The sequence below is a fragment of the Schistocerca piceifrons genome, chromosome 11 (assembly GCF_021461385.2).
Source record: "Schistocerca piceifrons isolate TAMUIC-IGC-003096 chromosome 11, iqSchPice1.1, whole genome shotgun sequence".
NCBI lineage: Eukaryota > Metazoa > Arthropoda > Insecta > Orthoptera > Acrididae > Schistocerca > Schistocerca piceifrons.
In genome coordinates this window covers 128,362,112-128,379,417 of record NC_060148.1, presented here as the reverse complement: position 1 = coordinate 128,379,417, position 17,306 = coordinate 128,362,112, and the positions used below count along the sequence as shown (strand labels likewise).

Genomic DNA, 17,306 nt, shown 5'->3' with positions numbered 1-17,306 from the left:
TAATCTACAGTTCAGCTTATGCTACAGATCAGCACATTAATATGACCGAGAGTTCAGGGTCAACTGAACCTACTGATACCAGACACCAGCTTCGTCTCTTAATGTAATGATATAGTGTGCGTCATCATACAAGTGCATCTTTTTTGAATGTAGACTGTGGTGACACACTGTGTATCTGTGGTATATACCAAGGTCAAGATCGGGTTGCATGGTGACAGTTTTGTTGAGTGTTAACAAAGTGATTATCATACGCTTCAGTTAATCTTATCTTACTGCGGGTATTCTCATACGGATGGCCGATAGAGTTTCAAACATTTGAATAATGTGATGAACAGATGCTAAAAGGTCCCTCCAACTTTTGAAAGTGTTACGAACTCTGTGACACCTGTTTGTTGAAGACTACTGTGGGGTAATGTAGAACTTTTGTGAAATAAGTTAAGGGATATAGGGTCTCTCTGAAAATCATTTATGCATATTGCACTGGAAGTACATTACCATTCATTTTATCCAAAATGATTAAATCTTTGTTGCAGGCGATATTCACAGTTCACTAGAGTAACCAAACCCTATCAGTCACTCCATAAAATCACATATTACACTAATAGAAGGATAAATGAAAATATTCAAACTGACTAGCCCTTTTTTTTCTTTTTCTTTTTTTTTTAGTCCCCTGTGTGAAATATCAATATAGTGAATCCACTTTAGTTCAGCATCTACAAGCATCACAGTGTGTGAGGTTTTCTGATTCACTGCTCATTTTTTTAATATGTGGAGGGACTAAACCACTATTCCACCAAAATAGGGCATTACTCAATGTGTCTAAATCGAACGAGTCATCAAAAACCCATCGTTGCAACATCGTCATGCTTGGGTGGACCGGTAAGTTTGCAACTGTCTGCTTTCCACAAACTAAACAAATGGAGCAGTTGGCAGAATCTGCTTAGCTAGATCTACCTTGTTGTCTTGCTACAAGGAATAAACTATTAATCATATTTTATACAAGTACTGGCACAAACTCTGAACGTTCAAAAAGTTGCACGGGATCCAGCTGACGAATTTCACAACAAAGACATAGAGGTTAACTTCGTTATTAAGTAAGTTGTAGCGTCAAACATCCAGCCAGATAACACAAAGTGTGACAAAGTTCTCTCAGCAGTGAAGATGTGCACTAGTCACTCTTGGTGCAAAAATGTTAACAATGAAAAACGTTTTCGACTGTTACAAGGTCCATGCAACTGCGAAAATGCTGATGACAGTCGGCAGACACTGGAAACATTTTATTTCCACACTCATCTGTGAAATAAAATTACAGATTACATATGAATATAATGTGATGCGTTGCAAACAACAGTAAACAACTTGACTGTAGCTTTCTGAACAGAAGCGATATTAAATATTGTAGCGGACTTTTACTAATACTGAAACGAACTTGGCTGTATATTTACGGCATTAAAGTTAATTTTTGACGAATTTCTACACAACTACTACGTCATCTTAACGACTGTCATGGACGATTGAGTTATACAGTGAAGACAACAACCTGAGGTCTTTTCTATTGTAGTTGCAACTGATGCAGTACAAAATAAACTCTGTTAAAAACATCTCTACACACTGGAGTTTAAATGCCGGGATGGTTCCTCTGAAAGGGCACGGCCGACTTCCTTCCCCATCCTTCCCTAATCCGTTGAGACCGATGACCACGCTGTCTGGTCTCCTTCCCCAAACAACCAACCAACACACTGGAGTATCAAGTCTTTTATTTATCGTACCCACTGCAACGTTACTATAAACAGATATCTGTATTTACGTAGTTTTGCGTTATGTACCTATGTGTAGCCAAAGTGGCGCTAGATACGCAATTATTTTAACTAGATCCACACTATCATTCACTCATTTTTACTTCTTTTTCGCCCGTTTCTTCAGCGTTGATTCTTAATCGCAAACCTGAAAACTCATGGTGCAAGGAAAACAGTGATGTTCAATCCTATACACTTACTTTATTAATTTTATAATCACTGTCGTACAAATGAATTAATTTTAAGAATGGTGCACAGTACTCAGAAAAAATAAAATGTAATACATTTAAACATAATGCAAATGAACCCATTCATCTGAAACAATGTAGCTCCACACAGTTATGGGAAAAGATAGAAAAATGCAACATGAAGCGGTAAACGAAGACGCAAATCTCACAATGTGTTGTGTGTACTTTTTCCTTTTGATTGACAGACGACATCGCTCATGAAATAAATATTTAAATTCTAGAAGCGTTCGAGTGCATTTAATTAGTGCAAACGAAAATAAGCACAACCGGCGAGCTTTACCAGGTTATGCGAGTAATACATTAGTTATACAAGCATGCTATCTTATTTAAATAATAAGAATCGTACTTGTTTTTTTACAAACTTACCATGTTACTTGGAATGCAGTATTTTACTCGCTGGACAAAAGCTGACCCGAGTCTTTAATCCACATTTCACCCATCTTCCGCAGCGTACTGTCATGTGATGGCGCCATTCTTCTGTTTCAACTCCAGATGCTCAGTTGACCCACATGATGTGAAGTGTAACACAGTTAAACTGGTCCTAATATTTACGTATGACGGCCATCCGTTTGACAGCTGATACGCCACTGCATCTCTACGACTAGTTCCGACATTTCAGCGCTAGGTGGCACTGTCAGAGGGAGAGCTGCCGTAACTATGGCAACGGGGAGCACACCTTACATCAGATATTTAAGCCTTAAACCTGCTCGGGATACTCTTTCTAGCTGGGTGCACGAAATGGAATGTGTTTTATTAGACGACAAGTATAATCGAATGCATGGACAGTAAATAATAGTATGTAAACTGCTAAACTCCCACACCAGTCCGCGTCATCTGCTGCATTAAGGAATTGCGAACAACACACAATCGCAAATGATGTATACTGTCCGCAAACAAGTAAGGCTTATTTTTACAATCGAGATACTCGAAAAACTGCTTATTGTAGTTTCGGTTACAATATCATTCATCGGGCTCGAATGAAACAAGTTTCACACGTTATTCACAAACTCCACAGTCAATTTCAGAGCTCACGATACCGAAACACGTAGATCCCATTAACGAAATAAATATAATCTAACTACAAAATCTTTTTCCGCTTTCTCAATTGTGTCACGATTAAACCGACTTGCAAAGGTGTGTGCAGCTCAAATATTTTAGCTGGAAATATCCTGCCACAATGAAAATAAAAATTGGGAACCTGTAGAAATACATCGTAACAATTAGGCCTTCTGAAATAGTTCTGCAGATGCCATTACAACAAAATTAGGCTTCAACAAGTACTATAGCAAAGATTAAAACATTTTTCCAACACTGAGTGCGTAAAAGTAACGGAAAATCCACAGATATAAAATGTTGTCCAGATTGCGGTTGCGCAAAGATTATACCTCTTGAGTGTTACACTTACCAGCACTGTCCTTAGGTCCTGCTCGCTAAGCGCAGATGAACGAAAACACAGACGGAAACGTTTCTCGGGTAAAATTATAGTTTATGTGAAGGAACAGTGAGCCCTAACAATATCAGGCTTCATAATTAAGCAATTTCCGTGAAGGTAGCGTGGCCGAGCGGTCTAAGGCGCTGGTTTTAGGCACCAGTCCGAAAGGGCGTGGGTTCGAATCCCACCGCTGCCAAAAATTTTTAAACAAACGAAAGTTTACTCTGCAATGTAATAACAATATGTAATTGTAATATTGTAAACTCGAAAACCGATCTTCTTGTTATTTTAGGTCTTTCCCATGAATTCTTGTTCTAGAAACCTCAAAAATAAATAAATGAATAAAATCATATTCGGAACTATAAGAGAAGTGGGAAAAGTTCAGGTTAGGGAGACAGGGCTTGGTGTAAAGAAAGTTTGGCGGGGGGTGAAAAGGTTCAGTATGGTCAGGTTTGACGTAACGAATTGGTGCGTTGGACTAAATGTCACGGTGCAATTGCTCGCAAATTTCATACTCGTTACACTTTTGTAAAGTTTGAATACAAGGCACTGATCGTGGAGAATACCATCTCAGAATGACGTGGGAACGAGTAAAACAACGTTTTCGATTATGGACAGCGGTTTCTGGATGAGTCATTCCGCCTTCCCATTTTTGAATTCGCGACTGTATTGGACAACAAGAAAGACGTCGGAAGGTCGCTCTTTTGTGTCATTATTGCCATCATGGACTTACTATGGTCAAGTTGACCACGCTGATTAACCGGAACTTTTCGGGTAAAAAATTACCAGTATTGTACATCCGGAAATCACACAGTACTACGTAATAGTGGAAGTCCTGTGTTGGCAGAAAATCGGGACTTACGCATTGGAGGTTTAAAAACTAGGCTCGAAAAGGACCTATAGGTCGAGACACAAAAGAGGACGTAGATTTTCATCAGGGAAATATTTTCTTATACTACGAACCAGATTGGTACACTGGTGCAGCTTTACACTGGAGTGCTGTTCTGTTCATAGGGTGCTAACTTCTGGTTGGTAATAAGAAACATTTTACAGAAAATAAAACTGGATTTTTCATTAGTCATACTGACATCTATGACTCATTAACTCGTTTGCAAAAAATCCTTAAAACAAAAAGAGCTCGTTTATGGACTTCTTAAGAAGAGCATGCAAACGGAGAAGAATCTTGCGTTTCTTACGGATATTCACGCGAATTTAAAACGTAATCGCGTCGACTTTTAGACTTACTAGTGTAGTTACTTAATGCTCCTAATTAGGATGTAACTGAATTCAATATACATATTCTATAAATTTCTCACCAGTTACATTTTCACTTACTGAACGAGCTGAGAATGTCGAAGGGCGATAAACACACACGTACATCAGCTGCCTTCCGTGAGTCGTTCCTCATTCAGAACCGTACTGAGGTGCTCCTGCGCCTCGCAGTACAGCGAGCAGACGGCACTCTGCCAACTGAAACAATGCTTCAAGAAGCGCTGTGTTTAGCCATTGTTGATTACATTTGTCAGCGTGACTGTTTCGTCACTCTTGTCCACAGTGTTGCCAACTTTAGGGATTTCCCGTCAAATTTGACGGAATTTCATGTTGTTTGACGGTTAAAATTTAGTTTTGAAGGTTGACGGATTTTTTTACTGATATTATTAACCCTTAACTCGGCAGGTGACTTTTCTGTAACGTATACAATGAGGTGGGGTCTATGGGACCCCTATGTTTAAACCGTGATTTAAGGCAAAAATCATTTGTAATTTTTAATTTATTCTATATGACATTTATTTTTACCATTACTTTCTTTTTAAGTGTTGTTTAAATGCTTCTAGTTTATTTTATTGCACGAAACAAAGCCTGCAGCATTTTAATATTTATCACACAAAAGCACACAATTTTGTGTGGTTCTCTTAAAAAGTACACATAAATAGACTGTCAGAGTACTGAATTTTACATTCTGAAAAATTATCCAGTCTCAGTAGCAAATAAGTTTCCAAATAAAACTTAATTCCAGGGCTTAAATTCGCGCACAAAAATTTCACCCGACAAGCACGAAAAGAAATTTGTAAATGATAGAGCGTAGCAATCAGTCGTCCTTTCTTGTTGCAGGTTTTATTACGCAAATCCAGATTTCGGCTAGTGGCTAGCCATTATCAATGCACTATTTTTTAAACTCGATGCATGTTAGTTCCCTGTTGTTCGGGCGTCAGTCACAGTTCTTTCAATACTACTACTACTACTAAGTAGTTTTTTTTTGGTCATCAGTCTACTGACTGGTTTGATGCGGCCCGCCACGAATTCCTTTCCTGTGCTAACCTCTTCATCTCAGAGTAGCACTTGCAAGCTACGTCCCCAATTATTTGCTTGACGTATTCCAATCTCTGTCTTCCTATACAGTTTTTGCCCTCTACAGCTCCCTCTAGTACCATGGATGTCATTCCCTCATGTCTTAGCAGATGTCCTATCATCCTGTCCCTTCTCCTTATCAGTGTTTTCCACATATTCCTTTCCTCTCCGATTGTGCATAGAACCTCCTCATTCCTTACCTTATCAGTCCACCTAATTTTCAACATTCGTCTCAAATGCTTCGATCCTCTTCTGTTCCGGTTTTCCCACAGTCCATGTTTCACTACCATACAATGCTGTACTCCAGACGTACATCCTCAGAAATTTCTTCCTCAAATTAAGGCCGGTATTTGATATTAGTAGACTTCTCTTGGCCAGAAATGCCTTTTTGCCATAGCGAGTCTGCTTTTGATGTCCTCCTTGCTCCGTCCGTCATTGGTTATTTTACTGCCTAGGTAGCAGAATTCCTTAACTTCATTGACTTCGTGACCATCAATCCTGATGTTAAGTTTCTCGCTGTTCTCATTTCTGCTACTTCTCATTACCTTCGTCTTTCTCCGGTTTACTCTCAAACCATACTGTGTACTCATTAGACTGTTCATTCCGTTCAGCAGATCATTTAATTCTTCTTCACTTTCACTCAGGATAGCAATGTCATCAGCGAATCGTATCATTGATATCCTTTCACCTTGTATTTTAATTCCACTCCTGAACCTTTCTTTTATTTCCATCATTGCTTCCTCGATGTACAGATTGAAGAGTAGGGGCGAAAGGCTACAGCCTGAGATATTCGCTATTTTTGACTTCATTAAAACAACAAATACGAGTAGTTAATACTTTCAGCCAGAAGGCAAATACTTGTTTGTAAATAATGATTAATGTATAATAAGGCGTCGCATAGCGACGGCGGAATTTTCTAGTGATGTAATTTGTCGTCTTTGGGCGGCAATAAAAACAGAAAAAATACGGATGGATATGCGATCCTTCACTACTTTGTTCGAGGGAGAACAAATGAAGCCTTGAGCGCTAAAAAGACTTTTACTGTTTTTCTCGAGTAAGACGGACGCAGATCTGTGGCAGTCTGATCTAATTTTTTACTAAATAAATAAAAACGTGTTCCGTCTAAGTTTTGAGTGAAGTGTAGGAAGAAGAACTGTTGTAACTTACCGTGACGAAGCACGAGCGACTCAAGAGGACAATGGCTATATAAAAGAGCGCTCAATGGACATGATATGGACATAAAAATCTACCGTCATTGTAGTATTAAGCTTAAGGTACGATATATGTTTTAGTTATAATAAATATTTGTTCTGGGAATACTGAATCATTTAGCAGTGCTCATTTCTATTATCTCCTCAGTATTATTTTCATTTTAATTATGCATTTTGCTAATATTACAGACTCCAAGATCAGCAGTCCAATGTGCGTGTTACATTGATAAAAAGAAAACTGTTTTATCGTCTTCTTGCATCAGCTTTAATATTGAATTTCTCTTTTGTGTGATGTTACAGTTGTTTTTGCGCCCTTAAGAACTTTCTGGTCCCTTAGGAAATTTTTTTGTCATAACAATAACTTCACAACCGGGTATGATCGTATCTACGATCATGAAGTAATTAGAAAGACGATAACGCAACTTCTTAATCAATAGCACGCTAGTTGTGACTGCCTCAAGCCACGCGAAACCGCAAGTAAAAACTATTCACATCTCATAATGCAATATTTTATGACAATGGTCAATCCATGATTCTTACGCCAATTGTGATTGATAAAACAGTTAGTTAAATCTCAATTTCCAACTTTCCATTGAATAGCAACATCACTTCTATTTTGTAACATCACACTTGGCGCCCGAACAGGGACCTGACCAAAAATTAGATCAAATTCTTGGAAAATTTTCTATGTGCTTGTGTTAATAAATGTTCTGTCGTTTCATGTACACATCGTCTCTCTGTGAGAATAACGGTCAATAATGCAGTTTAATTATCGAGAGAAAGGAAAAGAAAAGAGACGCGAATTTGCTGAGACAACATAGCGGTATTCAAGCCATCAAAAAGTAAGTCAGAATTTTGCATACGCAGTGTAGTGCTTCAGTAGCAACGTTGCTTTTCCAAGTCGATCCACATCCTTTCTATCTCCTTCCCGCTATAGAAAATCTGCTTTATTTTATCTTTCAAAGTAAAATTCTTCGTAGTCTGATAATAGAAATTATTTCTCCCCATTGTTAGTATACCTGTATTGCATTTTCAACATGGTGGATACTGTGTGCAATTTGCAGTGAAGAGCATCTTCATTCATTTGTCTGAAACGTTTAGGTTCCATCTTGTCTTCTCGCCAGATAGAATTACATTTGTTGCTCACGCGAGAGTGGTGCTCTTAGCGGACTCACCACGTCACTGACAAACGACGAAAGCCTTACGTAGCACGTGATTTACTAACGAAAATGGCAGATAGTAAACAGAGACAGGTGACAACAGGAGACGGGAGTGAAGACGTTAATAGTATTCCATACCCTTTACGATCGCGAACGGTAGGTTCCCGTGTGGAAACTGAACTAACCATGTCTGTAACAGGGGAAAGTGACCCTAAAGTCCAAATTCTTCCCGCTGCAGCTACAAATGACCTCGGTGCGTTAATGGAAATGCTGAAACAACAGTTTGACGCAGTAAATGAGACTATAAAAACACAAAATGAGACTGTTAACGCCCGATTAGATGCTGTAAGCGAATCAGTAAAAACACAAAATGAGACTGTTAACGCCCGATTAGATGCTGTAAGCGAATCATTAAAAACACAGCTAGGCACAATCAAAACAGATCTGCATAAAGAAATTACGGCTGAATTAAATACCCATTTGGGTGAGGTGCAAACTAAGATCAGTGATCAAATTCAGAAAATGCAGAAACAGGTGAAAAGTGAAATAGCTGAAGTATCTGGAACATTAAACACAAAAATTCAGGCAGCTACCAAAGAAATAAACTCAGTTAGAAATGCAGTATCTGACATTGAAGGTGTAGTGGAGGATCTGTCGAGGCAGATAGACTCAATCAATATTGAAGAACAGGTTAAGAGCACCGTGAAAGCACACGCGGAGGCATTGTCGGAACACTACAGTGAATGGATAAAGGGTAAAGATATTTTTATCGAAAAGAAGGTCAGGGAGGAGCTTAGGGAGACTGTCAAGGATGTAACTTACGAAATCTTAGCTGCTCCTGGTAAGTCGGGAGACACAGTAGTTTCTGAATTGGGACAGATTCGGAGGACACTTACACGGGATCTTCCCGAGTGGAAGCAGCAAGTAGTGGACGAAGTCAGAATGCTGAGAAACTGTGTAGAAAATCCGCACACGCATACGCAAACTATAGGGAACAACTCTTTAGACGGTGACGAATGTCAGTCAACTCCTTATCGTTCACCGCCTGATTACATGCAAAACGACAGTCCTGTTGAGTCCCGAGTAGGGAAAATAAATGATCCGCCCACAATCGTGAGTTTAATGCAAGAGGAAAGTGTGATTAAGCATCGCACTTTTCCTGTTTTTCATCCGCAGAAGCGAGAAATACACCCCATCGTGTTCCTAAAGAATTTTTCCGGCATATTTCCCAGGAGCTGGACAGACAGACAGCGTATTCAGTTCGTCACTGGCTTTATTTCTGGTGATGCAGCATTATGGGGAACGGAAATGGTAGACACGTGTAGGAATTATGAAGAGTTTGAGAAAATGTTCTTGGCAAAATTTTGGAGTAATGGGGTACAGCAAAGATTAAGGAAGGAGGTGTATGGTGCGGAAATTTTCAATGAGAAGCATGGAAGTCTCCGGCGATACTTTGAGAAGTATCTAGCAAAAATTAAATTCTGGGATTCTCCGATTTCTTCCAAGGACGTAATTATGATTCTCAAAAGCAAACTCCCTGTGTCTATTAGAGAGAAATTAGTAAATGTGTCCGAAGAAGACACGGATGTATTCCTTTCTGTGCTGGATTCCTTAGATTTAATTAGCGAGGATGTGCGCTCCAAGGTTGGCAGCGGCAAATTCTTCCCTGGCAGCCAGCAGAATGCATCGCACGCGGACAACAATGCGCCCAAGGAGAGAGCGAGCTACTGCGACCGCTGTTGCCAACCTGCCAGCGGTTATCAAAACGCAAACGGCAATAACTTTAAACGGAAGCAGAAAACCAATTACAGTAATCAGCAGAGATACCACCCAATTTACAACCACCAGGTACAACATCAGTACGGAAACCCACCCTTTAATTCTGCGCCTGAGCAGTATGGAAATTCTCCACAAACTAGTGGTAATTTTTCAAATGGGCCAGTGTACAATCAAAGTTATAGGTCGAAAAATAGCAAGTGGCATGGGCAAGGCGGAGGCCACCCAGCACATCAGAACAACTTTTCACAGAATAGAGGACCGCGGAACAATTTTCAAACGGTACCAAATGCGAACTTTCCTTCACAAGGAAATGATTCTGCCGGCAACCAAAAGATCGGGCGACAGCAGCCGTCTCAAGTATTTTATTCACAAGTGAATGCACCCAGTGGATTTTACCCCTCTACACCGGCATTTGTACCACATAACCAGCACCAATATGAAACGGAACAAACACTTAAGGCCATGAATGACAAACAGGTTAAACATCCTGCGGAAAATTAGAGGCAGCACCTTTCAGCCTCCTAGAGGTCGCTGCCGGTTCCAGTGAGGGTACTAACGAATACTCTGATTCTGAGTATGTTAATGCGATACGGTACGACCATGAGACCGACTTACGAGATGACCTTGCACCTGACCTAGAAGCTCAAGACATTAATGACATTTATGATGAACAGGTCCAGGCTTCGATTAAGATTTCTATTGCCAACATTCCTGTCACAGCCATTGTTGATACAGGAGCAAACATCAATGTGATGTCATCATGTCTCTTCAGACAGGTGTCTTCTGTTTCAAAAGTTTTATCATTGCCGATTCAGGGCTGCTCCATATCGGGAGCGATTGGCCCATTGAAACAGAGAGTTAGTTTACAGACACAGCCTCTACTGCAGATAGAATCTGTTTCGGTTTCCTGCCTCTTGCGTACTGGAAATTTCCTTGTGTGAACTGTTAATGATAAGTATTGTGTTGAACAGCGCACTGACTACATGGTAACGGCTACTACATGTAAACTTTAAGTATGAAATGTTAAGTATGGAAAAATTGTTTATAGTGATGGACATTGAACTGGTATTTCTTCAACAAGCTGAAGCAGGAAATTGGGGTTGCACCAAGAATTTCAATTTAATTTTAAGTTAGTATTAAAAAAAAAAAAAATGCTTGCGAGGCGATTGCCCGGAGCTATATAAATATGTAAAGGTGAGAAATGGAGAAGGATGCGTAAATAAGCACTTCTCTCAAGGTACAAGAATATTTATAGATTTATTTTTAGTAATGTAAGTACTTGAAGTTCTGTAGTAAAAGCCCAAATTACCTGCTTAAAAAAAAAAAAAAAAAGGTACATGGTCAAACAGTCCAGACAGTGGACAGGAGTAGAAGAAATAGCTTAAAGTTCAGTTAAAGCGTGCTGTTAAATGGAAAAAACAAGTGGTAACCCGCATGTGTTCACGCAAGGAGACAAAAAGCTGTAGTAAACTAAGTAAGGTGAAATACAGTACAAATGGAGGCAAACCATGAAGCATCAATAATGTAGCGTAAGTACTCCACGAGGCCATTAATTGCTATGAAAGTAAACTATTTCCCTGTGATCTGAGCCCAATGTAAAGAGTATATGAGGAATGTTAGCTGACGAATTGATTTCAGTAGAATCAAGTTACTAAATAACCACACAGCAAGCCCCCTGTATCATAAATAAGTCCAAGTAAAGATCTTCAGAAGATTTGTAGTGTAATCTAGCGACCATTCAATACCTTAATTGAAGGCTAATCTAAAGAACAAGCAATGCAGTGATATTTAAACTTAATATTGACTATAACCTGAGTAAGACGTAGAAGTAGCAAAGCATGCTGTAAGGAAGGAGGTTGAAGTTTATATATGTGCCTATGTTTATTAAGATAATTTTATTTACATGCAGATTTTATTGCAAAAATGTCTCCTAAGACACTCCTCTTATGAAATCCATTTTCACTGTGCCCGTTCCTTTTGATCCTGGTTCATTAACCCAGACCAAGGGTCGACTTGTAAAAGGCACGTGTGCTTCGAAGCAAAGCAGTGCTTATGAGAAATGAGACACGTAGCGTGATGAACTTCGCTAGCTTTGGTAATGTTTGTTATGGACCGGTTGCGTAAACCCAGTGAACTGTCGGTAATTCCATTCATGCGAAAAAAAAAAGTAGACACGCGTTACCCTATTATTTTTTTAAACAGAGAACGCTTGCTGAGTACATGAAGCGAAGAGGGAGACCTATTGTTATCCAGTCTGCCCTCAAATTTATAAAAAAAAAAAAAAAAAATTCAGCGTTAAATGCGTACTCGTTATGTAGTAGATATGCTGCGTGGCAGTAGAAAATGATCTTGGGTGCACTAAAGAATAAATGCAACGAGTGTTGCGAAACCTGTAGTTCTCATAATGAGGGGATGAGCCCTTAAAAGAAAGTTTGAAAGAATATTTTTAGGTTCACTAGTGAAAGCAAATCTTGAGATATAAAGAGTCCATTCATAAAGCAGTTGTTCACTGGACTTAACAAAAGGAGTGACCATTAATTGTAAATATTAGCTCGTAAGTGATATTTTGTAAATAGTAGAATACAAGTCTTTCTATACCAGTGGAGGAAACGTGCAAAATTGATTGTTTTGCAAATGAACTCCATCGGCGAAGGAACTAAGCACGAATGCTGTGTGAAGATGCACACTAAAGTGCGACGTGCATCATAAAAATAACTGTTCACTGTATATTAGTGGTAGTGTTGTACTGCAAGTGTAAAAAGAAGTCAAGGCTACGACAACAGGTGCAACGCAAAGTTCAGTGTTGTTCTAAGTGCAGCGACAGCTAAAACATTCGTCGTCACTTACCTGTGAACCTCATGGGAGGCAGTTGACAGAGAAGTATGGAGGCAGCTTCAGTGTCCGGCTCCTCCGATGGAAAACGCGCGCGAGGTGTTTGTATCGATGCACTCGTGTGATACGAAGTTCACAAAAAAAAGGAGCACTCGACGACCAGCAGCTCTGTTACAGCCTGAGCGCGAACGGATACTGAGTATTGGAGCTCACGCAACACTGTGCAGCCGCTGTGAGTGGCTGACGTGTGGGTGACGAAACAATCCAAACTTTAAACTGCTAACCGCCATGACTTCCATCGTACATACTGGAGGAAAGACATTTGTACACTTGTGTGACTACATCTTCATATGTAAATTAAGCGATTTTCTTGTGTTGAAGTTAAGATGAGTGAGAAGTAGATTGTTAGATTACTCAGACCTTAAAGCCATTAATACCGGCACTCCTGAACACTGCTAAAATGAATTATAATCCTGTCTCTTGATGGACAAAGAAAATGAATGTGCACTATAGGAAGACCCTAAACTCCAGACCAGTCCCGATCCTTAACAAATGTATCCAATAGGTTATAAGTTATACTAATAATTTTCCACTTCTTCTGTTTCATATTGTAAATAAAAACCCGGGAAGCCGCATGAATTCCTGGCACCACAGCGGAAAGGACAGATGTACTGCATGATGAACGCCGTAGACAGCTAACACAGAAAGTGAAAGCATCACGAAGTGTAGTGCTACGTTATTAAACTGTAATTGAACCACAAGGAGTCAACAGATGCTCGAACATTGTCCACTCTAGTTTAGTGAAAATAAGCACTCACTGTACTCATGTATTAGTTGTTAAGCTCAAGAGAAAGTGATTCCTGAATTCTATCCCCTGAAGTGCGAAATGAACGTTCACTTATTGTTATAAGCAAATATGGACCAAACTTAAATATGCACATAAATGTTAGTCTTGGTATTATGGAATGAAGTGACTGATGAACAAAGAATGAAAAACTTTATTTTGAAAAATGATAAATATCTGATATATGTTTATAAATGTAATTTCAATTTAAGTACATAGTACGCCAGTAACATTATGTAAATGTCACACAAAAAAATCACGAATATCTCATGAGGACATGAGGATCGAGGTAATCCTTCGGCATTCCCTCTCTCCTCATGGGAGGCAATGAGATATTCGCTATTTTTGACTTCATTAAAACAACAAATACGAGTAGTTAATACTTTCAGCCAGAAGGCAAATACTTGTTTGTAAATAATGATTAATGTATAATAAGGCGTCGCATAGCGACGGTGGAATTTTCTAGTGATGTAATTTGTCGTCTTTGGGCGGCAATAAAAACAGAAAAATACGGATGGATATGCGATCCTTCACTACTTTGTTCGAGGGAGAACAAATGAAGCCTTGAGCGCTAAAAAGACTTTTACTGTTTTTCTCGAGTAAGACGGACGCAGATCTGTGGCAGTCTGATCTAATTTTTTACTAAATAAATAAAAACGTGTTCCGTCTAAGTTTTGAGTGAAGTGTAGGAAGAAGAACTGTTGTAACTTACCGTGACGAAGCACGAGCGACTCAAGAGGACAATGGCTATATAAAAGAGCGCTCAATGGACATGATATGGACATAAAAATCTACCGTCATTGTAGTATTAAGCTTAAGGTACGATATATGTTTTAGTTATAATAAATATTTGTTCTGGGAATACTGAATCATTTAGCAGTGCTCATTTCTATTATCTCCTCAGTATTATTTTCATTTTAATTATGCATTTTGCTAATATTACAGACTCCAAGATCAGCAGTCCAATGTGCGTGTTACATTGATAAAAAGAAAACTGTTTTATCGTCTTCTTGCATCAGCTTTAATATTGAATTTCTCTTTTGTGTGATGTTACAGTTGTTTTTGCGCCCTTAAGAACTTTCTGGTCCCTTAGGAAATTTTTTTGTCATAACAATAACTTCACAACCGGGTATGATCGTATCTACGATCATGAAGTAATTAGAAAGACGATAACGCAACTTCTTAATCAATAGCACGCTAGTTGTGACTGCCTCAAGCCACGCGAAACCGCAAGTAAAAACTATTCACATCTCATAATGCAATATTTTATGACAATGGTCAATCCATGATTCTTACGCCAATTGTGATTGATAAAACAGTTAGTTAAATCTCAATTTCCAACTTTCCATTGAATAGCAACATCACTTCTATTTTGTAACATCACAAGCCTTGTCTTACACCCTTCTTAATACGAGCACTTTGTTCTTGATCGTCCACTCTTATTACTCCCTCTTGGTTGTTGTACATATTGTATATGACCCGTCTCTCCCTATAGCTTACCCCTACTTTTTTCAGAATCTCGAACAGCTTGCACCATTTTATATTGTCGAACGCTTTTTCCAGGTCGACAAATCCTATGAAAGTGTCTCGATTTTTCTTTAGCCTTGCTTCCATTATTAGCCGTAACGTCAGAATTGCCTCTCTCGTCCCTTTACTTTTCCTAAAGACAAACTGATCGTCACCTAGCGCATTCTCAATTTTCTCTTCCATTCTTCTGTATATTATTCTTGTAAGCAGCTTCGATGCATGAGCTGTTAAGCTGATTGTGCGATAATTCTCGCACTTGTCAGCTCTTGCCGCCTTCGGAATTGTGTGGATGATGCTTTTCCGAAAGTCAGATGGTATATCGCCAAACTCATATTCTACACACCAACGTGAATAGTCGTTTTGTTGCCACTTCCCCCAATGATTTTAGAAATTCTGATGGAATGTTATCTATCCCTTCTGCCTTATTTGACCGTAAGTCCTCCAAAGCTCTTTTAAATTCCGATTCTAATACTGGATCCCCTATCTCTTCTAAATCGACTCCTGTTTCTTCTTCTATCATATCAGACAAATCTTCACCCTCATAGAGGCTTCCAATGTATTCTTTCCACGTATCTGCTCTCTCCTCTGCATTTAACAGTGGAATTCCCGTTGCACTCTTAATGTTACCACCGTTGCTTTTAATGTCACCAAAGGTTGTTTTGACTTTCCTGTGTGCTGAGTCTGTCCTTCCGACAATCATATCTTTCTCGATGTCTTGAATACTACTACTAAGTAGTAGTACTACTACTACTACAGAGTAGTATTCAAAGAACTGTGACTGACGCCCGAACAACAGGGAACTAACATGCATCGAGTTTAAAAAATAGTGCATTGATAATGGCTAGCCACTAGCCGAAATCTTTATTTGCGTAACAAATCCTGCAAAAAAAAAAAAAAAAAAAAAAAAAGGACGACTGATTGCTGCGCTCTATCATTTACCCACTTTCCTAATGGAAGGTAACCTGATACAAAAAGAAAGTCTGTCAAATTGCCATTTATTGCTGGGAACTACGTTTTTATCGCCACTCAGTACACATTCGATTTTAACAGACACTTAACGTACGGGGTGTTCAAGAAGTCTCTCCGCAGTGCCGTATGATTGTTAGCCGCGCGTGCCGTATGCCGCAGTGAATATACCGAAATGAAACTCAGTGAAACACAAGTTATTAATTTATTGAATATTAATTTTCACTTACAAATTTTCACATTAAATGTTGAAAGTGTCCCCCGATTTGTTGAATATACAATTCAATTCGTCTAATCATGTTTCCAAACATAAGCTGTAACATTTCTTTCGTAACAGAAGCAAAAGTGGATATTGCAGTTTACAATTCATCGCTCGATTTTGGACGGTTTTTATACAGTTGCTTTTGCTGCATCCCAGAAGAAAATGTCAGGTGGTGTTAGAACAGGTGTACGTGGAGGCCAAAGTCCCTGTGAAATTATGCGATCACCAAAAACATCAGCAAGCAGTGACATTGAAAAGCGAGCTGTATGCGAGGTTGCACCATCTTGTTGAAAATAACCGTTCAGTATTTTACTAACACAAGTTCTCCTATGAATGGGTACAGAATATCACTGCAGTATCTTTGTGCGTTTATTGTTTCATTGAAAAATATGAGACCCACAAAACGACATCTAGAAACTGCAATTTTATTTTCACATAATGAAGTGGTTCCTCATGAATACACAATGCATTTGCAGTACTCCACATACGAGAATTTTGCGAGTTCATGTATCCGGATAAGTGAAAGCACGCCTCATCAGTGAAAAACGTTTCACTAAGAATATACCTTCCATTTTGTTGAAGGAAATTTTTGAACCATTGACAACATTGCAGTCTCTTGCCATGATCCGTATTTTCAGTTCTTGTGCTCGACTGTCGTGTTGTATGGGAAAAGTTGTAATTTTTTCCTTACAGCTGTGTGGGCCGTTCCGACACTAACGTCGATTTCCTTACTGACTTGCTCGGACTCGTGGACATTTTATCGGAGATATCGAGTAGTTTATCGTCAGTCAAAACGATAGGACGACCACTTCTCGGTGCATCTGTCACTGAACCCGTACTTTGAAATTTGTTAATCAAATCTCGCCCAGTATCGCGATGTGGGAGTGTTGTCTCCGGGAA

The 17,306-nt window shown here is 39.1% G+C and overlaps 1 protein-coding gene and 1 non-coding gene across 3 annotated transcripts in view; one reads left to right on the top strand and one right to left on the bottom strand.

Annotated features, from left to right (window-relative positions):
* LOC124720147 (sorting nexin-13-like) overlaps positions 1-2,640 on the bottom strand; it is a 411,803-nt gene extending 409,163 nt beyond the window's left edge. For both annotated transcript variants that reach the window (XM_047245452.1, XM_047245453.1), the window contains exon 1: positions 2,411-2,640. In XM_047245452.1, the coding sequence (XP_047101408.1) occupies positions 2,411-2,413 (3 nt within the window). In that variant the 5' untranslated portion in view covers positions 2,414-2,640. The remainder of the gene's footprint in view (positions 1-2,410) is intronic.
* A 952-nt stretch (positions 2,641-3,592) lies between these two features.
* Positions 3,593-3,672, top strand: Trnal-uag. Its single transcript has one exon. It is a non-coding gene; the product is annotated as a tRNA-Leu (tRNA).
* The last annotated feature ends 13,634 nt before the right edge of the window (positions 3,673-17,306 follow it).